The 25,634-nt window shown below is 35.4% G+C and overlaps 4 protein-coding genes across 7 annotated transcripts; 2 read left to right on the top strand and 2 right to left on the bottom strand.

Annotated features, from left to right (window-relative positions):
* On the top strand, positions 1,603-5,158 carry LOC109714183 (zinc finger protein GIS2-like). Of its 3 annotated transcripts, none has more exons than XM_020238659.1 (4): positions 1,603-1,711; positions 3,145-3,324; positions 3,645-3,737; positions 4,334-5,158. In XM_020238659.1, the coding sequence occupies exons 2-4, from the start codon at positions 3,221-3,223 to the stop codon at positions 4,872-4,874; spliced, it is 738 nt and encodes a 245-aa protein (XP_020094248.1). In that variant the 5' UTR covers positions 1,603-1,711; positions 3,145-3,220; the 3' UTR covers positions 4,875-5,158. The 3 variants fall into 3 exon arrangements, with proteins under 3 accessions (XP_020094248.1, XP_020094247.1, XP_020094249.1); XM_020238658.1 differs by having other exon boundaries at positions 1,633-1,711; positions 2,674-3,324; XM_020238660.1 differs by having other exon boundaries at positions 1,635-1,711; positions 2,811-3,324.
* Positions 5,304-10,355, bottom strand: LOC109714181 (methylsterol monooxygenase 1-1-like). Its single transcript, XM_020238657.1, has 5 exons — positions 9,783-10,355; positions 8,963-9,285; positions 6,075-6,222; positions 5,940-5,972; positions 5,304-5,621 (listed from the first exon to the last, which is right to left on the bottom strand). The coding sequence occupies exons 1-5, from the start codon at positions 10,110-10,112 to the stop codon at positions 5,547-5,549; spliced, it is 909 nt and encodes a 302-aa protein (XP_020094246.1). The 5' UTR covers positions 10,113-10,355; the 3' UTR covers positions 5,304-5,546.
* LOC109714178 lies at positions 14,639-18,267 on the bottom strand. 2 transcript variants are annotated; one of them, XM_020238651.1, is made up of 8 exons: positions 17,917-18,267; positions 17,439-17,512; positions 16,622-16,663; positions 16,438-16,479; positions 16,255-16,338; positions 15,377-15,464; positions 15,019-15,116; positions 14,639-14,930 (listed from the first exon to the last, which is right to left on the bottom strand). In XM_020238651.1, exons 1-8 carry the CDS (start codon positions 18,104-18,106, stop codon positions 14,910-14,912), a joined length of 639 nt encoding a protein of 212 aa, XP_020094240.1. In that variant the 5' UTR covers positions 18,107-18,267; the 3' UTR covers positions 14,639-14,909. The 2 variants fall into 2 exon arrangements, with proteins under 2 accessions (XP_020094240.1, XP_020094241.1); XM_020238652.1 differs by lacking the exon at positions 16,438-16,479.
* Positions 20,774-25,457, top strand: LOC109714177 (putative magnesium transporter MRS2-G). The gene is made up of 4 exons (XM_020238650.1): positions 20,774-21,267; positions 22,689-23,125; positions 23,445-23,729; positions 24,902-25,457. Exons 1-4 carry the CDS (start codon positions 20,901-20,903, stop codon positions 25,178-25,180), a joined length of 1,368 nt encoding a protein of 455 aa, XP_020094239.1. The 5' UTR covers positions 20,774-20,900; the 3' UTR covers positions 25,181-25,457.

Genomic DNA, 25,634 nt, shown 5'->3' with positions numbered 1-25,634 from the left:
TTACTATTTTCATATCTAGAGGTTGGGGAAGAGCAAGAGAGTCCTCCAAACCCTAACCCGTGCCAATCCGACTCGACCCGACCCCTCCCGGATCAAGAGAGTGCTTCTAGAGTTTCTATCTATGTTGATCTCTTTAGATTTATGAAAAAAAGGTAATCGAACAGTTTTTTCAATAGAGAAAACTAATTGGACAGTGATAATAGACGGATCAAGGAGTAGGTTTGGGAAACGAAAATCCTAAACCTAATTTTTCTTTTTTTTTATTTTAATCTTGAATTCTTACTATATATCCATTTAGAATTTAATTTATTTGCATTATTTTTTATATGGTGATTATATCAATCAAGTATTTGANATGATTTTGCACCCTTTTGGGCATGAAATGGTCATAATTTGTGAGCCAGAACTGCCACTTCAATTATGAAATCAAAACTAACCTCTAAATTAATCTTGAATTCTTACTATATATCCATTTAGAATTTAATTTATTTGCATTATTTTTTATATGGTGATTATATCAATCAAGTATTTGATTTATGTGCATTATTTTTTGTATGGTGATTGTATCAATCAAATATTTAATTTATGTGCATTATTTTGATTAATTTAGAGGTTAGTTTTGATTTCATAATTGAAGTGGCAGTTCTGGCTCACAAATTATGACCATTTCATGCCCAAAAGGGTGCAAAATCATGCAAACTTCTATGATATTTTCATCGCCATCGTCGTCATGATCGCAACATTATCATCTCCATCTTCATATGACCTTTGTAGGTTTTTTCTTTAAATGGTGATTCTGGACAGTTATAAATTTCAATGGTTATATTGGTTAGTTCAATTCATGCATTTCCCTACCTAAAAAAATAAAACAAACTTGAATTTTTATTTTCCAAACTCCTTTCTTCTTCTTTTTCCATATTTTTTGTTTGTTCTTCTATTATTTATCCGCCGCAGCGCGTGGGTTACTACACTAATAATATTTTATAAACGAAATCCTAACGATCACTAATGGCAGGGTGTAGGTTTTTAAATGACAGGAGGAAAAGTGAAAAATCGGATTTTGACTGAAGAATTTTCTGTAATTTCATTTTTTTAAAAAAATAAAACTATTTAGTTTTCATATTTATTGTTAGAGTCCATAGTTTAGCCGGTACACCGTATACTCCAATATAAAACTATTTAATTTTTTTTAAAAAAATATATTGGAGTGTACAAATAGAATTGCTAAAAAAAAAAAGTTAATTACATAATCAGCGATAAAATTTTATAATTATTTTTATATAATTTTAGTTAGAGTAGGATAGATTTGCACATATTGATGGGTTAAAATTAATTTTTGCACAACCATTCTACCCCTAAAAAATAGCTTTCAAATTATATTTCATAGTATTTATTTTTTCTAACAATTTTATTCTAACTTTCTTATTGTAATATAGACCATAAATTATAAATTCTAAAAAATATTAGAAAAGTAAATCTGCAATTTCAAAACTTTAGAAAAGTACATACAAAAGTATCCAAAAATAATTAGGACAAAATTGAAAATTAGATAAAGGTTGGGGACCAATGGCGCAATTAGTCCTATATATAGATATACAATAAATAAAAGGGCTAAAAAGGGCTAAAAAGATCGTCGGTGGAGGAGAAAAGGGGGCGAAGGCGATTGGGAGGAGCGGGAGAAAACCCTAACCCTAGCTCGAACATCAAAGAGGTCGGTATTTCCGCAAACGATAAAGGAGATTTGAAGTAGGGTTTCTTCGGAGATCTTGAATCCTTTGGCGTGTTCTAGGTTTTTCTTTTTCTTTTTTTTTTTTTTCCCCGATCCCTGTTTCTTTTTCGGTTGGATTATAGGGAGAAAGGAGAGGATGATCGGAGGAGAGAGGCGAAATTGTTGATTTGGTGTTTCTATAGTAAGATGATCTATTTTGGGCATTTTGTTTTAGATCATCGAGTTTTTTCCTTAGAAAAAGATCGTGGTTACCCTAATCAAAGCGGTAATCAGCTCAAATCTGTTTTCGGTTTTGCGCGAGATCCAAAAATTCTTATAGGAGATTTAGGAATTTTCTTTTGCATATTTTTTTTTCGATCTCATTAATGCAAAATTTCGGTTGTTTTAGCTGTGATAAGAGTTGTGTTCAACATCGGTTTATTTGGCCAACAATTGGCTTAAATCAAATGGACAACTTATCTTGTGTAGTTGAATTTTGTAAACAGGATGAGCTTTCTAATCGAGAAAATTTTTATATACTTCCTTCGAAATCGCCCGATTTCAATATCATATTCCACAGATCATTATACTTTAGCACCTTGAACTTGCCCTTTGGGTTCTTTGTTAGAATTGAGTGTGGCATTTGGGTACATCAAATCATTATCTGTTGGGGGAGATAGATTGAGGATATAATTTTATTCCTAACTTTTTAAAATCACCATATCATTTTGTGGGATGATAAAGTGTTATTCTTTGAACCACAATTCACTGAATCACAGGGTTGTAATTGAGTAATGATATACAGAATGGGATATTTACATTTGGTTAAGAAGCATCATCCTTTTTCTCTGGACTTTTCGTAGTTATTAGAACTGCTTGATCTTCCCAAATCTGGAATTGGATTTACTCCCTACATGGATATGTTGTCTTTTTAGGAATCATCCAAAGAAAACGTTTTTTTTCAGTAGGAGTTCATTTTGAAGGTGGTGAAAGACTCATATTTTAGGGGTACCTGCCGGGTTCTGACCAGTGGATTGTTGGATTCTAGTAGCGTAGGGCGTCTGGTTGGCTATGGTACTCAGGGGTGCCTTTTCTGATGTAGTAACAAGCATGTTGATGGAGCAATGGTGGTGAAAGCTAGGGAAACTGTTTTGCAAGTTCTGTTATTATGCATGGATGGAGACTATGGTAACCTTTTGTGGTTTAAATAACTCCACCTGTGTATTGACAAAGTAGCATAGTTGAAGGCAATTTTGTTAAAAATTAATGAAATTGTGGAGTGGTGTATATTACTAATCAAGCCTGGAAAGTATGTTGACCTTGTTGGGCAAGCCATCTGTTGTAGAGTTGGAATTTGGGCTTTTTCTTATTCGAAAGAATGGTGGTTTGATCCAGACTTATGGAGGTGGTTTTGGGTGTGTTGGATTTCTGGACAGGAAGGAAGGTGGTGTTGGTGGTGGTGGAGGTAGTTATTTTGGTGGTGGCTAGAAGATCGAGGATAAAGGGTCAAAGATGAGTCAAAGCAGCCGCAGCCCTCCAAGAGACCGTAGGATCCGCACTGAGCGCCCGTCATACCGAGATGCACCATACAGGAGGGATGTTCGCCGAGGCTCCAGGTCCATATTGTAATCTGTTTCTTATTCTCATACAAGATACTACTGGTAATTTGTTGCATCAGTATCTCATGGATGTTAAATCTTATCCTTGCCATACTATTTATGCATTCTATTTTGGCAAATTCTTCATTAATGTGTCCATGACATGTGAAATCCGTCCTACTATTGTGGCCAGATTACCATTGGTCCCTTATATGTAATTGTAAAGATCAAAGATGATCGCTCGTTCACGATCGCATGGCTATTCTATTATGTATAAATATATTGTGACCACAGCGACATAATGTAGAAATCACCATCCGCCTTATCTTGTTTTTCAGGGTAGTTGATCTGTGCAAGAATTGCAAGCGACCAGGCCATTATGCTAGAGAATGCCCCAATGTGGCTGTCTGCCATAACTGTGGCCTTCCAGGGTAAGATTGTGAAATTTTTATCAGTCTATCATTAAAGCTCGCAACACTATTATCTAGTTCTCTTTGCTTCAGCCATGCTATGCGCTTGTTGTTATATTCTGGATAAATTAATCTGGGTAACAATGTAAACAGTTCTTTGTAGACACATTGCATCAAATTTTGGTACATCCTTTCAATTGGTGCGCCCAAATACTTTTACCATCTTGGCATCTTGCTTTTGAGTTCTCACCTCCTTTTCGTGCTTCATCTTTAATTAAAGTTAGACTGTCTGCCAAATTTAGTTAACAGTCTCAAACTTTGAATATGAATGAAATCTGCCTTCCACATGGTGCATCGTCACAGATGCGGTTGTTGTTCTGAAGAAGGCCTATAACACTGATTGTGCTGTAACATTGCTTTGTTATTCCTAGTGCCATGACACTCCACGACCACATCGGCATTGTAGAGCAATGGAGTGTAGTTTTGATATCTACTGGCTAAAAACTTTGTTATTTTAATCAGGAGCATTTCCATGCTTTGTGCCATATGTAAGGTTGTAATGATATATTAACCCTGTTCTATGATGTTGGACGCCGCATGTTTTGCAACTTCGACAGGCACATTGCATCAGAGTGCACCACGAAGTCCCTGTGCTGGAACTGCAAGGAGCCGGGGCACACAGCCAGCAACTGCCCGAACGAGGGTATCTGCCACACGTGCGGCAAGGCGGGTCACCGTGCAAAGGAGTGCCCGGCGCCCCCGTTGCCCCCGGGCGACGTGCGGCTCTGCAACAACTGCTATAAGCAAGGCCACGTGGCGGCCGACTGCACCAATGATAAGGCCTGCAACAACTGTCGCAAGACTGGTCATTTTGCTCGCGACTGCCCCAACGAGCCTGTTTGCAACCTCTGCAACATTGCCGGCCACGTTGCCAGGCAGTGCCCCAAGGCCGACGTGCTCAGCTCCCAGAGGGGAAGCGGTGGTGCTGGTGGGGGCGGATTCAGGGATGTGGTGTGCCGGAGCTGCAACCAGGTGGGCCACATGAGCAGGGACTGCATGGTTCCCTTTATGATCTGCTACAACTGTGGAGGGAGGGGGCACTCCGCGTATGAGTGCCCGTCCGGGAGGTTCATGGACCGCGGCCCCCGCCGCTTCTGAATGGGCTAATGAATCAAAGGCGGAGCTGCCACCACGCCATTCATTTTCGCTACTTTAGCCCTTTTTTTGGTTTTACGCGAGGAAATTTGATCTGGCAAGGCGAAAAATCTGCTGTGGAGTTAAATTTATTAACCAGGTTTTCGCCTTAGTTATCTGTTATTCTGGTGAAGACGATATTTGTTTGGCGACTCTTTGGTTACTAGATTTCCGTTGGGCAGGTGAGACATTATTAGGTAAATCTTTTTGTGAGCTTCGTTTGTATTTTATATAAAAAATGGATTACATTCTCCGGTCTCCAAAATAGCTACGAAAATAACGAAAAAGGTGCCATCCAAATTATTTAAACATGTAGGCATGCACGACATTTCCCTGTGTACGAAGTAATTGTTGACATGAATTTGAAATCGGAATATTTTAAAGAATAAAAGATGAAGGGAGAACACTGAATGTTTCGGGCAGTTGAACAGAGTTAGCTACACTGAATTTTAACCTCATAAACACGTCAATTAGCAAACAACGCAAAAGCACAGGCTAAAAAAGCGAGGAGATAAGTCTCCTTTAGGCACTGCAGAGACGTGTTAGATTGACAAAGCACAAGCTCAGCTACATAAACAAGAAGGACCATTGTAATACGTAATTTTGTCGAGCCACAGATCTGGAAAAAAGCTACTCTTAGTCGGATTTCTTGTTGTTGTTCGTAGCATCGGTTCCTCCATTTTGGTCGCTCGTTGTCCACTGTTCCCTCAACTGAGGCATAAAAAAAGGTATTAGTTTAAGACACGCTGCTGCAATTTTGATAAAAGAATGTTGGCATAATTATTTTTTTTTTTTTTTTAAGGTAGCATGCTACCCGTTTCGTTTATTTCATTTGAAAATAAACTTAGCTAAAAATATGAATCAACTAGGATTCGAACTTGGGACCTCGGATATCAACCACCAAGTCCTTTGCCATTTGTGCTAGAGACGGTCGGTATGTTGGCATAATACTTATGGTAAGATACATTCCCCCGCTATATAAAGAAACAGACAAGTAAAATAAAAAAGAATAGAATAATACTGAAGTACCTTTGCCATTTGTGCCCTATGATATCTGTAGCCCTGAGATGTTAAAAGAAACTATGACATAAGTTGACGGTACTCCATTTACTATAAAGGTTCAGATAACCACATATTGAGTAATTGTACAGAATGTCAACTTACTTTGTCAGTTCCATACAGGTGATCACAATATGTGAACACAGAAGCAAAGTTACTTTGGCTCTGGCCTCCTACATAGTGGTGATAATCATGATATTCCGCTCCACCGTAGAAGGGAATATACTTGGTGGGGCTAAAAGGAAAATCATACCTGTTGAAAGCAAATAGACGGTTAAGGCTAAGGCTGTGTAGTATTTGAAATAAAAAGGCCTTCGCTCTAAGTAACTGTCATTTTATTTCACTAGACAATAATTAAAGAAAGCCTCAAAAGAACTATAATATAGGAGATGAATTATACTTAAACATGCTACATTGTTTCCATCATGTTGCTTGCGCAACAACTCCACGAGTCAAAGTAGGGATTTAATGCGGCAACTATGTACTGTGTAGAATGATTTACAGATGTGCGTGTTTTTCTAAGCAAAGATGTCAAAATAAATATGGCTGAATAGTAGTTTCGTGCCTGTGAAAAGCTTCATTATGTTACAAGAGGACTAACAGTTAAATGTTGAGAAAACTCTTGAATCGCCTAGGACAGCCTCAATGAGCAATATGAATATGACGTATGATGATATTCCCTTTACATGCTATCGTGGCCAGACAACCCAAATAACAATATATTTTGTTACTAGTTACATAAATAAGAAGCTTCAGATTTCACACCATAAATTGACATCAGATATCTTATCCATATTTGTCAGATACAAACAAAAAATTATAAAGTATGTTACCAGTCACTGTATACTGCAGCAGATTGGAAAGGTTCGAGTAGCAAAGGTGCAACAACAAAATTTAGATTGAAGCTGTGAAGAAATCAACTTGAGAAAAGAAGTTGCTGCAATGCATACCGGCTGTCCTAGTTAAGCATATCAGATCAACAAATGTAAAGAGAACCCTTAAGATTCATGAGAATTGTTCTACTAACAAAAAGAAAAAAATAGAAGATCACAAAAATTTACACCATCCCAAAAGCATTAGATGCTTTCATGGTCCATCCATAGCATATCAAGCTGCTCTATGATAATATCACAAAAACAAAAATTTGTCATTGAAATTGCTAAGTTATCAAGCCCAGTATTAGCTTATGCAATCTTTACCTAACATCTTACAGCATGATGACAATCTTCTTACCCTTAACGGAATAACAGATCTAGTTAAAAAAAATCTCATATAGATGTGCAGCAGGCAACCTCCGTAATTAGTTCAATACTAGGGGTTGAATTGTCCACAGCCCTTAAAATTGAGATAATACTTCTCTCCTTCGAGGAGTATTCTCATGTTACAATGGCATGCATTTAATTAGAAAAACTTTGTGACAGAAAGCATACATACATAGACATCACATCGAGGTTTCATGCGACCTGCCAAACCCAACATGGGACGGCATGCACAAGACCTAAAATCATGCTATCTACCATGGGAGGGCCCCAGAAAGAACATTAACTCTTCGCACCTGCCTCCACATTTTGTCAATAATTCAGATCAAATTGATGCAAATCAAGAGGTTGCCAAAATTGAATTTTCAAGTTTGCTTTTGTTTAAAGGTAAAACTAGGTTCAATTTATCAATTCCGATTAACTTTAAGTAAGGAAGCAAAAATCTCAGCAAGATAAAAATTAAAATCGAATTGAAGTAATACTAAGATGATGATAAACCTTCAATATATGAGGTAATAACAACCAACTGAAAATATATATAATAGTTCTAAAAGGTAAATTCGGTTTTATCGGACTTAAAGCTTTAATTTTGGTTGTTTGGCAAATATGGTTGGTAATGATGGAAGGCTAGATTAAAAAGGGATAATAGGATATCGGGAGATGAGAGATACAAAAAGTACACCGTTCACAGGATTGCGGGAGATCCACGATTGACGAGGAGGGCGGTACACCACGAATAGAACTTCGGCAACGGGGAAGAAGAAGATAGGGTAGTGACTCGGAAGAAGAGGAGGGGTAGAAGTCGAAGTCGATCTTGTCACGAGGAAGAAGCGACAATGATCAAGTTGTGGAAGAAGACGATCTCGGCGCTAGGAAGAAGCGTCGATGATCTTACCGGAAAATAGAATACCAAGGATAAAGAGTGAGAGTAGAATTTTCTATTCATCCAAATATATCTCTTAAGGCTTTAAGAACCATGTATTTATAGTGTTGAGAGCCCTTCGATAATAACTTATTGTCTTTTCGTTTTCAACACAACACGATCCCCCAAGAGTCATGCATAGAAAACGAAGCAATTTTGAACATTTCAAAGGTCTTTTGGGGATTGTTTCTTTATTTAATGGAGAAAAGGGTTTGGGTTAGCCAAATCAACTAAAACTAAATGATTTAAGTTCGAATCAAACGCGAACCTACAAAATAAAAGAAATTGTATTTAAAAATAAAACGAGATTTATTTGCTGCATCACAAATTCGGCCAGCGATTCAGGAACATCTATCGCAAGAGATTCAGGAATCTAATGCACCGGAAATAGCTAGATACTTTTTGTCATAATCAAAATTGTTTAGGTGTAAAATTTTTCTTTGGAAAAACATTAGGACATCAAGACTGTTTGACTATGTTAATCGTGCATCTTTTTGAATATAGTTATTCAAAACTATATTCTACCAATAGCAGTTTTCTTTTACTTTGACCAATAAAGTCATATCAATAAGGAAACCAATCATTTTCAGTGACAAACACATCATTTCTTTAGCCTACATTAAACTCAACCTTAGATGCAGTGATAGTATTCCTACACAACTTCACAATCAATGATATAAATGCTCGCTTATTATACAGATAGAACAGAACTTACAACAGTCAGTCAACTCTATTTAAGAATGATAAAAAACAATCATCATGAAAAGGTGTTTTAAAAGTATTTATAATTAACAGAGAGAAGGCTGACATACCCACAGTGAGTCTCAATGGCCTCCGCCTGGCGGAGGATGATCCAGAGCCAGAAGGTGATCATGTGGCCCGGAGCTATGGCCGGGCCAGCGAAGGACGGGATCCCAAGAATAAGGACCTCAGCCCAGTGCGCATAGGGGGCAGCAAACCCGATTGGTGCTGTGAACTCGTGGTGGACGCGGTGGATCTTTTCGTACCCCCACCGGCCGTGAAGCAGCCGGTGGATCCAGTAGTTCCCGTAATCCTCGATCAAGAAGTAAACCACCAGCTGCGCCACCATCTCGCCCAGTGACGGCAGTGGCAATCCGGTCCGAATCCCCACCAACTGCCAGCACCCATCAGATTTTTTCCCATTATTTACATTGAAAACCCAAATCAGACCTCAAACTAGGGCTCAAATCATCCCGTTTGCTCATACTTATCAGTCCTAATCTATCCTAATCTGCAAAAAATCAATTGAAATCGTTCCGTGTATTTTCCAACAGTTTACTAAAATGTATCATCATTACAGCGATTCTCCACTCGGAATAATCACGTGAATCGGAGCTTAAATCGTGCAAATTACTTACATGTATCAAAATATATCAACATAAACAGGAAATTTCAACATATCAATAGAAAGTTCCACATTTCCCACTCAATATAATCATATGAGACACCAAATTACCCCATTTACTCACATGTATCAAAATCCATCAAAATCGATAGAAATCACGGACCAATGAGTCACCAAGTAAGAGAATCAAATGAAAATATGAATCAACGAAACACAGAAATGGCTCCAAAAATAGAAACAAAACAATGGATTCAAAAGGCGATCACCTTGACGGAGGGGTAGGAGGAGAGCTGGAGGGGCCCGACGACGAAGACGAAGGCGCGCATGACGTCCTTGTAGCATTGGAGGAAGGAGGCGCGGGGGAGGCGTATCTTGGGCTGGAGCTTGTAGGGCGAGATCGTCCATGGCGCTCGGAGCTCGAGGAGCGCTAAGGGGAGAGGGGCCAAGGTGAAGACGACGAAGAGGAAGAGGATGTTGTGGTAAAATAGGAGGTAATCGGGGACCCGCGCGGAGTACCGGAACCAGAGCGCCTCCGCCGCGGTGAGGTTACGCCCGAGCGCGGCCTCCGCCTCCGCCGCGCTCGCGTACGGGATCATCGCGCGGTGGCTCTACCTCTTCTCGCTCACCGTGGAGGTGAGGGGAAGCGGAAGAGGGCGGATATTTTGCGGAGAAGCCCCTGGGTTTTTCTTAATTTGCTCGGGAGCGGGACTCTCCGCGTTGCACCTTTACGGCGAGGTCGAGGGAGATTCGGTACATGAGGAACGAGAACGGAGAGGGGTATTTTTGATATTTTCCGAGTGCGTGAGGGTAATATTTAAGAGGAAAAGAGAAAGTGGAGGGAGGGAACGAGATGCTGATGTTAGTTTTGTGAACCATGTGTACCACGTTATTGTTGAGCAGGTTTTTTTTTTTTTTATTGAAGAAAATTACTCCTCCCATTTAATTAACCTTATTATGTGCCTTTTTAATCTTAAACCAAAAACATCCTTGAAGAAGATGTCATTTTGCCAATCATGTGTACCTTGTTTTTTTTTTTTTTTTTTTTTTTGAGAGTATTTTTCTTCAATCAAGAAAATGACTTCTCGAATTTTATTTCAAGTTTTTTATTTTAAATCTTAAAACTTCTGACTAGATATGTAGCATTTTAATATAATGATTTAAATAATATTTTTAATATATATTATGAATAATACTATATATATATATATATATATATATATATATATATATATATATATATATATATATATATATATATATATATGGCTAAATTACATAAAACCTCCTGCGTCTCCACCTCTGTCTTTATCTGTAATTTTCACATGTGTAATATTATACATATATATATATATTACAATACTTTACAAACTAAAATATATAACGGTATTTAATTGGTAAATTGGTAAAGTGTAAATCACGAGAAAATAAGTATGCTTTATAATTTCAAGCTTGAAATTCATCCATTGAGTTGCATAGTATAGTTTCTAAAATGTTATAAATTATTTGTAAGTAAAACATTTTTCTTTGAAAATATAACTTAAATACTATTAATAGCATGCAAATAGTAAATAATACAAACTAGTCTAGAATGTACTATTTGGTGATGATAGTATTATATTTGATGATGGTACTATTGTAAGTCAGAAAAGTTAAAAAGTCTATTGTACTTACTATTCACTAATTATTGAAAGTATTTTAACTAGACTATATATTAATTAAAATTCCTCACATTTATATATTTAAGTAATTAATATTAATAATATGTGAAATAATATTCTAAAGAAAAATGCTAAGTGTACACTTATCATGTAGGTATAAAATTTATAGTTTTTGAAAGACTATCTGAATAAATATGTTCTTGTGAGTGGTAATATTACTTTTTTATCAGTTGTTTTGGCTGTATCAATTTTTGTGGAGAAGAAAAAGATTTATATCTTTCAACTTATGTCTTGAAGGATGTAATTTATTGTAGGTCCGTTTTCACGAAGAAGAGAAGGTTTAAATCTTTCGATCTTAAGTTGTCAGGGACGGGACGTGACCTATGCTAAGTTCATAAGATTCACAAATTTTGATGATTCATCATCGAGATTTACTCATAAGTAAATAGACCCATCTTATTAAAAAAAAAAAAAAGTTAACTACGCTTCAAAATTGAAATCTCGTGTGTTGATTATTAAATTCTTAGACGTACAAATAAGTAAATTAAAGATTAAAAATGGACCTCTCTTGAATTGCAAACTATTTTGAAAAATATAAATCAACTATGCTTCGAAATTAGAATCTCGTATCCATTATCAAGTTCTTAGGCAATTACACACAGGCATGGTGGATCACATTTTATGTTTTTGTTAGTTAACAAAACTTATGTTACACCATAATAGCAAGCGCCGCAATAAACTTTGCATTCCTGTGTATGGACTGGGTCCAGGCAATTATGTGCCAGGTTGTTTAGCAAAAGGAAGAATCGAAGGCACCAAAAGTTGGTTTGTCGCTTCTGAACTCGGAACGTGGACTGCTGTGGCTTTAAAAAATAAGAAGAAAAAGTAAAAATTATAAAATTACCATTTTAATTAATTTTACTAGTAAATTTTTTAAATATTTAATTTTAGTATCTAATTACCCAATTTATTTGATTTCAGTAATTTGATTGCTTTTTGAATATAAAATTTATAGCTAAGCCCATGAAGATAAACGATGTATTTAAATTTTAAGGTTAAAAAATTATCAAATTGACTCAAATTAAATAAATTAAAAAATTAGATAATACAATTAAATTTTATAGAAAATTAGATAGTCAAATCCAAACGGATGATAGATGAGATAAGTTTTATATATTTTTACGAAATAATCAAAAGAAAAGAAAAAATAATCCCCAATTGATTGCAGAACGCTGATATTATGTTAAGTAATTTGGATAATTAAAAACTTATAAGTATATTGAAATATCCTTATATATAATATATATATATTATTTGTTGTGATTTCTATTTAACGTGAGAGCAAAATGATTAGAGTTTTAAAACTAACTTTTAAAACAGCAAGAAATTATTAGATCCACCGTGAAATTGGTTTTCAATTATTTCAGTTGAATTAAACAATGGAGTTTGGATTTTATTTTGTTACTTTAGTTTTGGATTTTCAATAAAAAAATTTTTGGGAGAATTCGAATTCAGAATAAACTATCCTAAGGCTGTATGAAATTAGCGATTTTTTCTTTAAAAAACTTAAACTACCAGATGACACCATTTTGATATTTTTATATTCAATATTTAACATGGTCATTAATTTAAAAAATGCTGGTGCTGAGTTATTGATCTCTTTTAAATATATTTTAGGAGCCTCTATGTAATTAGACAAGTTGTGCACGTTAGTTGGAATCATGTTGCAGCATTGTTTTTAATTTAATAGATAATATCAGAACCAGTTACGTACCATTTCAATATCTTACTTTCGAGCTGATTATTTGTATTTTTAGAATCTTATGAAATATACAAATGAGGTTGCTCATTAGCTTCATCAGAAACATCTAATCTAAAGAAACTAAAACTAAAAAAGATTCTATTTATTTTTTGGAAGGTTGTGCCATTAATTACTGGTCAGTTTTTTTTTTTTTTTTCGTTAAGAAAGATGGTGCTAATAACAGATCAAAACGTACTATATATTTGAGTAATTTTAACCAAATTTAATAAATATAATAATAATTTGCCATTAATAATAAAAATAATTTTCGTTTGAGAATAGACATATAACACTATCAATATCTTTGTCCTTATCGAGGTCCTCGCAGACACATCACACATCCTGATCTAATATCTAAGACACAAATAAGACAACATAATATTATAATTGCACACGTAGTTTTAGGTGTTAACATTAACATGTGGAAATGAACTGTCACGTGTCCCATGGTGGCCCCAACAAAGAGTATTTACTGACTTTTTTTTAAAAAAAAATATTTACTGACCAAATGGCGATTAGATTCCGTGACACAGGAAAAAATAAATAAATAAATAATAAAGTGGTTTTATTAAAGAATATACAGCTAAGCCTAGTCTACTGGGAGATTCACACGAAGCTAGTTTTGGATCTTCTATTTCGATCTTCTAAGAGGTGAGATAAAAAATGAATTGAATGCAAATTGAATGTGAAAATTAAGGGCTTATTTCGTTCATCCATTTTGGATATAAAATGAAAATCGGTTTTGATCAAATTTGATTAAATTCGTTTGGTTCGCATGAATCGGTTTGAAATTTCTATTCCGGACTGGAATGGAAATGATTCATTAGCCTTCAACTTGATTTCGATCTTTTAACCCGGATTGAGATTTTATTCCGGAAGCCCACTAAATTTTCGAAGCCCATGTGATCTCGAAGCTCATGTGACCATCTCACCCTCCTTCTTTTTACTCCTTTTTTATCAAAAAAAAACCTATTCTTTTTCAAAATCCTATCCCTAACCCACATCAATAAAAGTTTTTAAAAATAAATTTGATATTTTTTTTGAAAAACTTATTAGAGAATAGTATTATATTTTTCATAAATTTTAAATAATATAAATTTATATTTGAGAGTAAAATTAGTATTATAGTATCCTATAATTTTTTTAGTTTATACGAATCAAACAATGAAATGTGAATAACTCATTCTAATTCCCAATCCACAAATAAACCAAACGTCCTGAGAGAGTGGACCATTCCAATTACCATTCCAATTCCACCTTGAACCAAACAAGCCCTAAATTTCGAATATTATATTGTTATTAGTATTAGTTAAAACGATAAAAAATAAGTACAAAAATACATTTAAAAGTTTAGATGTCAAGCATTGAAAGTAAACAGACGGCGATATAAACAAATTATAATTTATTTATTAACAATTAAATTTATTAATTGGTTAATTTTGGCCCTATATTAGAATTGGCTACATTCTGTGTATTTAATATATTTTTATATATGACATTCACTATTTGATGATTAATGTTAAATACTCTCGATTGTTATCTACCGACTACTCTAAACAATAATGGTTGCCTCGGAGTCCAAAGGGTAGATAGAACATTAAATACTTGCTTTAGGTATCTTATTCGTTAATTTTGACTATATATCATAATTGGCTAAGTCCAGTTTATTTAATATACTTATCACATTCACTATTTGATGATTAATGTTGAATAGTTAGATGTTGAATACCACAGTTCTCTAATGACAATATTTTCACCAAAGAACTTAAAATACCTATCCTTTTAAGTGTTGAATACATTATAAACTAGGCACCACTGTGTAAATTCCACAAGGACTGCAACTCACAGAGTAATCGCATTCCTTCAGCAGTTTTGTAATTTCTGAAGTCCTATCGTCACAATCAGCTGGTAAATCTTCGAGAAAGGCAGTTCTTTCAATCTGATTTCTTACCTGACTGTAAAAAGGTGAAATTAAAAAACTCATTAAAGTGTCATCTTACCTGAAAAAAAAAGAGTTGTAGGAACACAAAATTGAAAACAAACCAGCATTTCGTGATCTCCCATTATTTCTTCTACAACATCAGCAAGAAGTTTATTTGCACTGTTAGGAACAAGTGCAGCAAAAACAGCTGGTTTCAAGCCTGGATAAGAGAAGTGAGTCCAGATATGAGATCAATAAGGATTACTTTTATGCTGTATCAAACAAAAATTTGACTATCTGGGATAATTGCATGCTGTATGCCTGTATCGACTAATAATTTGATTTCTGAATAAACTTCTCCCGCAGCAAACACACAAATTCTACATTTGCTGAAGCAGAATTTATTCTGATATCGCATGAGCAGTTGGAGATTTAACCAAGTTGCAAAGTTTTTATCCGAAGAAATGAAGACATATTTACCGGTTTCTGGGTATGCATCAATGAACATCATCATCTCTTCGCCTGTCAACCCAGATAATAAGCATACTCTAGGCAATGATTTTGCAATCTGCATATGTTTAACACAGTGCCGCCGAAGGATCGTCAGTATCGCCATAACTGATAATCCATCAGTCATTCAACAAATGTTAAGCCAACGACTTACAAGCACCAAGGATAAGCACAAAGGATTTTTTTTTTTTTTTTATGGGTGTAACCAACCAGATCTATGCATGAATTGGCTTCAGATCTATGTTTATACTATCAAGGTCGATGTTGGTTGGTCCCACTAAACATAGTTAAGAGACCTAGCTGTTTCTTTATTGAAAACATTAGGGCAAGTTTTCTTTTCTTTTCTTTTTTGAAATAAGAAAAAGCTAATAACAATGAAGGTGCTAATTCAAGAGTTGTGAGAATCTTGGACTCTTATAAAAAGCCTATGAATGAATGTATAACAGGGCAAAACAATGAGCTAATGCAGAATATCTTAATACATAAAGTGCGGCTGCAACTAATGTACACAAGTAATCAGGAAGGAAAGTTTACAAATTTATCATGTTGATCAGGGCAAGACTTCACACCTGTCTTATACATTATATGGAATACCGTGAGGATGTATAGCAGATACTTAGGTATCCTGTGAGCATCACTATTAGTGACAAAGAAAAAAGAGAATTTGAGTAAACTATTGGTTACTATACTAATATGACCGCGAAATTAAAATTAGAAGTTATGTAGAAATTGGAACTCCAAAAGTTTTGTGACCAATCGACAATAACACTCATTCAATTATTTAACTCAAGTGGACTTTCAGTAACAAAGCGAACAGGATTTGAATACGAAAAAACTGGATTGTTGACCTTCACATCTTCAACATTGGATAGTTCAGTGTGCATTGCATCCCAAACTGTCTGCTTCATCATATCTTCTGTACAATGAATCACCTGTTCCACAAGAAGATTGAAAAAAATTAAATTCTGGATCTTAAATAAGAAATTAAGGCAAAACAACAACGACCCCGCGTACTATTGCAAGAATGTTACCTTTAAGAACTCACCATCTAACTCTTTTAGAAGCATCTGAATCTGCATCAGTATGCATTTGCGTTGAGGCAAAACAGACAAACGAGAAAAGAAATTGCTTTGTGATACGTCCAAGATTTCTTGGAAGTAATTTAACAGGTCTAGAACAAAATTCCTACATGGTTATACAGAGAAAGAGAGAGACCTTCTCAGTTTCATCTGCTTCAAACCCTAGAAGCAGCAAAGCCTGTCACATGAAAAGAAAATTTTCACGATGTAACTATTTTACTGAAAGGGAATTATTAGTTAATAAATCTTCAAAAGGGGGACTGTTTTTTCTGAAATATGTTGGAGATTCAAAGAGAAATTGCCGTCGTTAATGCCTTAATGGTCATGTAACACAAGCACCTATGAGAGTAAGATAATGAATGATATTTGGCAGTAGACACTAACCATGCAAGTTTTTCTAGAATCAACAAGATAGAGCACATGCAGCTATATGTATATATTCATACACGCACACGATTGCATTAATTTATTGTATTGGTTTTATCCGTAGATCTGTGAATAAAAATGTGTGGGCACTAAGTTTATATTAGCGATTGAAATGAGGCAAACGGTATTCAATCATAAAAAGAGAAAAACAAGAAAATAATGTTCCCCTAAACTTCTTTATAACATACGTCACAGATCACACATAACAAGGGGCCATATGTCTCTTAGTCCTTTGTGGCAGATAAACAACTATATATGATTTATCCTAAACGTTTGCCTTAACAAGTAACAAAATCAAATTCAAGAGAGAAATATAATTCGTTCAACAATTCAGAATCTTTGTGCAAATGTACATAAAAGATTGGTTGAAAGTAACAAAAATTTTCATGAACCAATTCCTGAACATTGCAATAAACATAAAACCTTAACCTCAATTAATTCTTAGCATATTAGCACAAACAAAAAAAGCACTAATCTTTTCTAACATAACAAGCCATTCATATAAGCATACAACTATTTGAACTTACAGGCGGGCCGTATATGGGATCGTCAGCATTTAAAGGAACAAACTTAGAGTCCTCAATCACTTCACTAGGAATCCCTGCAACATTATCACCATTCACAAACTTTTACTGGAGCTGGAACTAGTTGGATGATCTAAACACTGAATAAAGAAAAAGTGGCATACATGTACTTCAATTATTCATCCAGCAGTTTTAGGATAATATTAACAAAATATTGCACATAAGTTACATCGCAAGTTAGGAAACTGCTCAAAATAACAAAAAAGGAAAATCAAAGTATCACAAATTAAGATTGGCTCTCAAAATAATCACCTTCTCGTACCACAAAACAACAAATCCTTCATACTCTGATACAAAAATAAGTAAGAATCTGTAGCTAACATGAGATCGTTAACAAACTAACAATAAAAAGTTGAAAAAATTCGGGATAAAAGAGAATCGGAAAAAAGATATGAAAGGAGGGTTCGGAGAAATTGATCACCTTCCGAGGATGCTCGAATCGGATTCGGAGCGCGTCGATTTCTCTTCTTTGAGATTGCGTTGGCGCTTCGTAGATGAAAGGGAGGAGACGACGAAGTAGCGGAGGGAAAAGGAATCGAAATGTGTTGGTCGCTGAAGCTGCGAATCGGAGGCAACACGAAATGGAAGCAATGGAAATTGAAAACAGCCATTTTTTAGTTTTATTATTATTTTATTTTATTTTATTTTATTTTATTGGTTTCTTTTCGTTATCTCCCTTCCACTCGAGTTGGTGTCGTTGAAAGGTGAGGTTCTGACTTCCGAGGTATGGTAGGAAGGGAAGGGAGAGTGAAAAATGTGTTGGAGCACCCTCCACTATAAGGTATTTTGAATTGATCCCTCTTACTTTATATTTTGATTTTATTTTTTAATAAAAGATGGCTAATTTGCATAAAAAATCTATTAGTTTTGAATTTTTGCAAAAGTGAGCTTTTTTTTGGATTTTGCAGATTCGGACCGAATTTTTAGAAAGATGACCATATTACCCCTCTTTCAAAATATATAAAAATTACATACTTTAAATATCTAGAAAAATATAACTGCTAAGCTATTAAGTCTCAAATTTCTTAGAAATAATAATCGCTAACCTATAATTACATGTACCTAGAGCTGGCAAACGAGCGAGCCGGCTCGCGTTCGACTCGTGTTCGGCTCGATATTCGGCTCACTCGAGCTCGACTCGAAATTAAATGAGCCGAGCTTGAGTATTACTCAGCTCGTTCGAATTAGGCTCGAAAAGCTCAAAAAGCTCGAATATATATATATATATATAATGTATTTTAATTATATATAGGCTTTAATTTAATTTGGGCCATTATTGTTGACGCATAAAATAAACCCAACAAGTACAACCATGCAATTGAGCCCAACTCTAAATTTACCTAACACACTCTCTTTCAGGCTTTCACTGTTGCACATAACCCTAAAACATGATAACATTCAAATTTCCAAATCCCTATTTTTTTTCCCCTCTCTCTCTCTCTCTCATTCTCCCTCAGACCCTCACCCAGTCAGGCAGTCATCCTAGCTCACATTTCTTGCAATTATTTTGTATTTTGAACTATTGAACATGTTGCATCAAATTGTAGGTAATGTTCTATAAAAATTAAACTATTGATTATATAATGTCGAGAATTTCAATCGGCTCGTTTAGAGCTCGAGCTCGGCTCGACTCGAAATTAGGCTCGCTCGAGCTCGGCTCGAATTAATTTCAAGCCGAGCTTGAGCCTAGATTTAGGCTCGAAATTAATTTCAAGCCGAGTTTGAGCTGACATAAGCTCGCTCGAGCTCGGCTCGTTTCCACCCCTATATGTACCTTTCTCGTGAAACGAGAATTCTTATTCATGACAAAAGAAAAAGAATAAACTATAATTAATAAGATGAAAGAGTGCAACAACCTCTCAAATAATGCAACATACTCTTACAAATAGTGCAGTATCTGTATAAGTAGTGCAACATATGCATTGTTAATACACATTTTGTATTATTTTTACACGAAATTACGAATATTATAGTATATTACTCAAAAATAATATAATATATTACACTCTTCTATAAAAATAGTACAATACGTGCATAAACGGTGCATATTTTGCACTATTTATATAGATATTTACACCATTTATGTAAACGTTGCACTATTATGAGAGCAGGTTGCATCATTTAGATGTTGTTGCACTTTTTTTTAAAAAAAATTAAATTTTATTGCATATTAAATAAAGTTTCAAATTTCTTGAAAATGACAACTGCTAAGCTATAATTACATGTACTTTTCTCGTAAAACGAGAATACTCATTCACGACAAAAGAAAAAAAATAAAGTTTAGTTAATAACATGAAGGAGTGCAACATCCTCTCAAATAATGCAACATACTGTCCAAATAGTACAATACCTGTATAAGTAGTGCAACATATGTATTATTTTTACACATTTTGTATTATTTTTATACTAAATTACAAATAGTATAGTATATTATGCGAAAATAATATAATATATTACAACATACTATAAAAATATTATAATACGTGTATAAACGGTGCATATTTTATACTATTTGTACAAATATTTATACTATTTTTGTAAATATTGCACTATTATTAGAAAATGTTGCACAGTTTAATTAAATTGATTCTTTTAAACTTTTTGATAAACACAGTTATTTTTAAGTTAACAGCTTGCATATAATTTCTTGTGGAATTTAACTTTTGATAAATATAATAAACTTTCATATTATTTCAATCATATCAAAACGAAGTTGGTCAAATAACCGTACGTTATCATCTTAATTAATTGAATTAAGGGAGAACTTCAAAAAACCCCCACCTAGTTCCGCACTTTCCCACTTTAGTACCATATAGTTTAAAGTGTATCAATTTGTCCTTCTGTGGTTTCATTTTTTTCTTTTTGTTATCAATTTTATTATTATTTTTTTAAATCAGTGACAAAATTAAAATTAAAGGGTACTGAAATAAATATTCGATAAATCTAGATTGGGTATCTGAAGTTTTTTGTATATAATTTAAAAAAATATTAAGAAAAAAGCTATCGAAAAGATAAAAATAAAACCACAGGGTGGTAAATTGATACACTATAAACCACAGAATACTAAAATAAGAAAGTGTGAAACCATATGGGTTTTTTTGAAGTTTTCCCCTGAATTAACAACAAAGTTCGCATAGTTTATTTCTTCATCATTTTTAATTTTGGGTTTACTATCTACTTTTGGCAATATTTTGATTTGTAAATTCTAACTATCTTGCACGAATCTAAAAGACTGACGTATGGCTACCCGCACGTGTGGAAGTGCTTTCCTTTTCCTTTTCCTTTTCCTTTTCGGGAAGAGAACCATAAAAACGAAGATGTGACGAGCGAAATAGTGGCGCGATCGAAACCGTAATCCTTCCCAAACCCTTCCTCGATTCCTCGATTCCTCGGCGGAGCACAACAATGGGGAGGCGATCTGGGAAGAAGCCGCTCTTCTTCTTCTCCAAGAAGTCGCGGTCGACCAAGAGGATGGAGCTCCAACCTAGGGTTTCGGCGACGTCGCCTATCCCTAACGCGAAAGCCCTCAAGAACTATGGGGGCGCGGCGGCCGAGGCGGCGACGGCGGCCGCCGCCGCATCCGGCGGCGCCGGCGGTGGCTCGAAGGGCGCCAAGAAGAAGTCGGGGGCGCGGCTGTGGATGAGGTTCGATCGCACGGGGCACACGGAGATCATGGAGTGCGACAAGAACGCCATCATCAAGCGCGCGGCGATCCCCACCCGCGACCTTCGGATCCTCGGCCCCATCTTCTCCAACTCCTCCAACATCCTTGGTGAGACCCCTTCTCTTTTTTTATATCCCCTCTATCCCCCGCCTTTGGTTATAATGCTTATGTTTGATCTTTCGTGGTTGATGTTTTCGTTACTGAGCTGTTCAATTGAAATTACGCCGCTTAAGATGAATCTTTTATATGCATGTGTGCAAGTCTTATTCGATATATTTTATATGCTTATATGCAACTATTATTCGGTAACTAGTAATGTCTCTCTTCTCTCCCTTATATTTTATGCCTTTACCCAATGAGGAAGTAGCATATTCATGTTTTGAGTTCTGACGTTGTTGACTTGTTCAAATTGTTGGCCTCACCCTGCACTGGACTCAAAATTAAACTTCAATTTGCCCGTGTGGTTCAGCACATTTTCCTTTGCCACTGTGTGGTTTTAAAAGGTTGCACTTTCGATATTGTGTTGTTTTATTTTTATTTTACCGGGTGAGTACATGATGTTACGTAGGGTAGTAAGGTAATACATTTTAAAAACCACATGGTGGTTGCATCTTATATGATGGTAAACTGCTATATTTCGCTGTCAAGTTGTTTGTAAAATGTATTACTTTACCATACTATTTAACGGTAGGTCCTTACGGTAAAAAAAAAATAAAATCACATGGTATAAAAATTGCCACTTTCTGAACCAAAGGGTGGCAGAGTAAAAATGCACTAAACCACAGGGGAATAAATTGAAGTTTAGCCTTAATTTTAAGTTGTGAGTTTACTTTCTTTCATCACACTAATTTTTTCCTCGAGTCTTACATCTAGAATCTTGTTGAAAGTCCTCTTTGCTTCATTATTGATATTTTAGGGCTGGCGTTCAGGGTATGCCACCTCCAAGAAACCTAAAGGAGCTTAAATCGTCATCAGCATCCTCTTTGCTGCCCTCATGTGTACTATTGCCTTTTTGGGTTATCCAGATTTGACCGTGTTGTTCTTGGACTAGTCTCTTACATACTATTTTGTGTATTGGTGCCCATCCAGTTGATTGATTTAGGGGAACCTGATTCTCGATCTGGTAAAATTTTGATAAACCAGGACTAACCACCATAACCTGAATGTAGACCTTAGTCGATCTACACATTGCATAGTCTGGTCACGATTCAGCTGGATGTCAACATGCTTTATGCCTTTATCCTTCCACGTACTAAGCGATGCTATTTGGTAGTCCCGTAATTCACACAAACGATTCTTTTCTCTTTCATTCTGCAAAGTTTATAGAGACATGATTGGTGAAATACATGTAGTTATCATTTCCTTGTAATGTAGGAGCCATCAGATTAACTTTATATGATACCCAGTTGTTTGTTTTCTTGAAAACTAATAAAAATTGCTTGAGCAGTTCTCTCTTCTTATGCTAATTTGTTAGTAGTCATATTCTATAATTTTGTTGTTTAGCTATTGTTTCTTTGGTTTATTTGTAGCCAGGGAAAAGGCTATGGTTGTCAACCTTGAATATATTAGGGCTATAGTCACTGCCGAGGAAGTGCTGCTGCTAGATCCTTTAAGCCACGAAGTTATCCCTTTCATTGATCAATTAAGACAGCAGATCCCACTGAAGAGCCCTCCTAGGGTTAATGACGCTGGGCATAGAGAAAAAGAAGGCAGAGAAATGTCTTTAATTGGTGGACAATTGCCTCCTATAAATGAGGGAGTTGAGCGAGAGCTTCCCTTCGAGTTTCAGGTGTTGGAGATTGCATTAGAATTTGTTTGTTCATCGTTGGACTCTACTGTTGCTGATCTTGAAAGAGATGCATATCCTGTGCTGGATGAGCTGGCCAAAAATGTTAGCACCAAGAATCTTGAGCGTGTGCGGAGTTTGAAGAGCAATCTTACTCGTTTGCTTGCACGTGTTCAGAAGGTATCATTCAACTTTTTCCCTTCAGGTTCTTGTTGCTTTTAATATTAAGCTATTCTTAATCTATTGCATGCTTCTTGCTAGTTAAACTCGTCTTTTCAAGAAGTAATCGTACTGTTTATTAGTACTCACACTTTCTCCAACTTTTGATCAATACAGCTGTCCTTCGAATTTAAGGGCCTCTTTCACCTAGAGGTTCTGCGAAAGTGCTATCGAATAGAGCTGTTCAGAGAAATACTAACTATTATTAGAAATCCGCAATACTAAAAGTGCTTCTTTTTTTATATAGTTCTTTAAACATAATATTATTTTCTATTGCCAGGTTAGGGATGAAATTGAACATCTTTTAGATGATAATGAGGATATGGCACATTTGTATTTAACAAGGAAGCAAATACAGAATCAGCAATTTGAAGCTTTGGTGACTTCTGGGGCTTCCAATAGCATTGTTGCTGCAGGGCCAAATTTGGCAAGAATTAGCTCTAATAATCAGGGCAGTGCAAGCATTGTTACTAGTATTTATCCAGATAATGATGTAGAGGATCTGGAAATGTTGCTCGAGGCTTACTTCATGCAGCTGGATGGTACCCGCAACAGAATCTTGTCGGTTAGTATATCTCTACACTTTGGGACGATGGAGGATAATAACCTATGTTGTTTCTATTTAGTTATGCAGTTTTGTCTTGTCTGCTATTATTTCTTTTTAACAAAATAACTATGTGTGTCTCTATTTGCTTGCTTCTCTGTTGTGATGATGGTATCAGGGTCTTCTCGATTATCTGGTTGTCTTAGTGTGATCATTAGTGCTCTATCTGCTTAGTTCCTTAAACTTTTTAATCCAATAATTGTCTGAAAATAGTGTAGGATGGAATGATTTGAATTTTTGAACTCTGCAATGCAGCTTGTTAGTTCGGAATATTTGACCTAGATTTGTCTTTTCTCGTCTTAAAATGTCATCTCTGCATGAGGAATCCTTTTCAACGGTCGGCAATATTCTCTACTGGGAGCAAATTGATTAGTTTGACTGAGTGATGATTGATCTCATTTTTTGTGCCATGAGTGAAGTCAAAATAAGTAATATCTGTGGTATAAGGCTTTTAGTTTCGTAGGGATAGCTCAAACTATTTTTAGTTTAAATTGGAAGAAAGAGCGTAGTTATTAGTAAGTGAATATGGTGGAATTAGAAATGCAACTAAATTAATGGCTTTTTTCCTGTTTTTTATGTTCAAAAAAATGTGGAACATAAGAGATACCTGAAGAATTTCAATATTTGTCTGTCTTGTCTTGTTGACTAGAACTTTTCTGATTAACAGCCATAACAAGAGTGTCTAGAACAGAATATGGGGAGTTACGTTTGAGTTACATCGCTTGATCTCATCGAATTATATTTTCAAACTAACAGAATATGGAAATTACTTTTGAGTTACATTGCTTGATTTCATCAAATTGTATTTTCAAACTATGTATATTTTCAAACTATACACTTCAATAGGAGGGACAATTTCTGCATAAATACATTGAAGCTTACCTATTGAATGCTGTCCTCTTGGATGGACCTGAAATTCTGTCGCATTTGAGTTCAGATATGTACATACATGCAGTTCAGAACATGTTTTCCATATGCTTGCTTGCTTAATGAGTTCCATGCTTTTTCTATTTCAGTTAACTGGCTATAGATTTTACTCTTTTTACCCTCTGCTTCTGAGCATTTGTTATATTTTAGTGATACGTTAATTTGTGTGACGTTTTAAGTTTTATTTCACCTTATGTTCTTAATAGGTTCGGGAATATATTGATGATACCGAAGACTATGTCAACATCCAACTCGACAACCAGCGAAATGAACTTATTCAGCTCCAGTTAATATTAACCATGGCATCCTTTGGAATAGCTCTTGACACATTCATAGCAGGGGCTTTTGCCATGAACATACCTTGCAACCTATATAATACTAACGGCATCTTTTGGCCCTTCGTCGCAGCCACTTCTGCTGCCAGTTTCTTTATCTTCCTGATCTTATTGGGCTACGCAAGGTGGAAGAAGCTGCTTGGTCCGTAAAATGGGAGCATGGTCTCAGTTGCAACTGAATGCAACTAAAGGGATGTCTTCAGTTCTATTCTGCCAATATTTTCACACCGCAGCTGGACGCAACTGCAGTTACATATATAACCAACTATAAGATATGCAAAGCACATATAATGTCCTGTTAGAGGAAATATCAAAATATTGCCTATTTAAAGTTATTTTACATAATTTTTGTCGTCTACTCAAATTTGTGTAGATCAGCTCTTGGATTGAAATTTTCAGGGTAATTGTTAGTGTTTTTTTTTTCCCCGGCTTGATCAGTCATCTAAAAAAGGTACCAGATGATTGTGCTACTTGAACTGAACTGACTCGGTAGAGTGGTAATGATTACTAGAAGAGAACTGACTCGGTAGGGTGGTAATTGCCCTTTATACTAAATGCCTTAATGTAGTAAATACTTTATTTTACTCTTGTAAAAGAAGAGGGT

This window comes from Ananas comosus, linkage group 8 (genome assembly GCF_001540865.1).
Source record: "Ananas comosus cultivar F153 linkage group 8, ASM154086v1, whole genome shotgun sequence".
NCBI classification, from domain to species: domain Eukaryota; kingdom Viridiplantae; phylum Streptophyta; class Magnoliopsida; order Poales; family Bromeliaceae; genus Ananas; species Ananas comosus.
The sequence above is the reverse complement of the archived record's forward strand: the minus strand, read 5'-3'. Positions and strand labels throughout refer to the sequence as shown.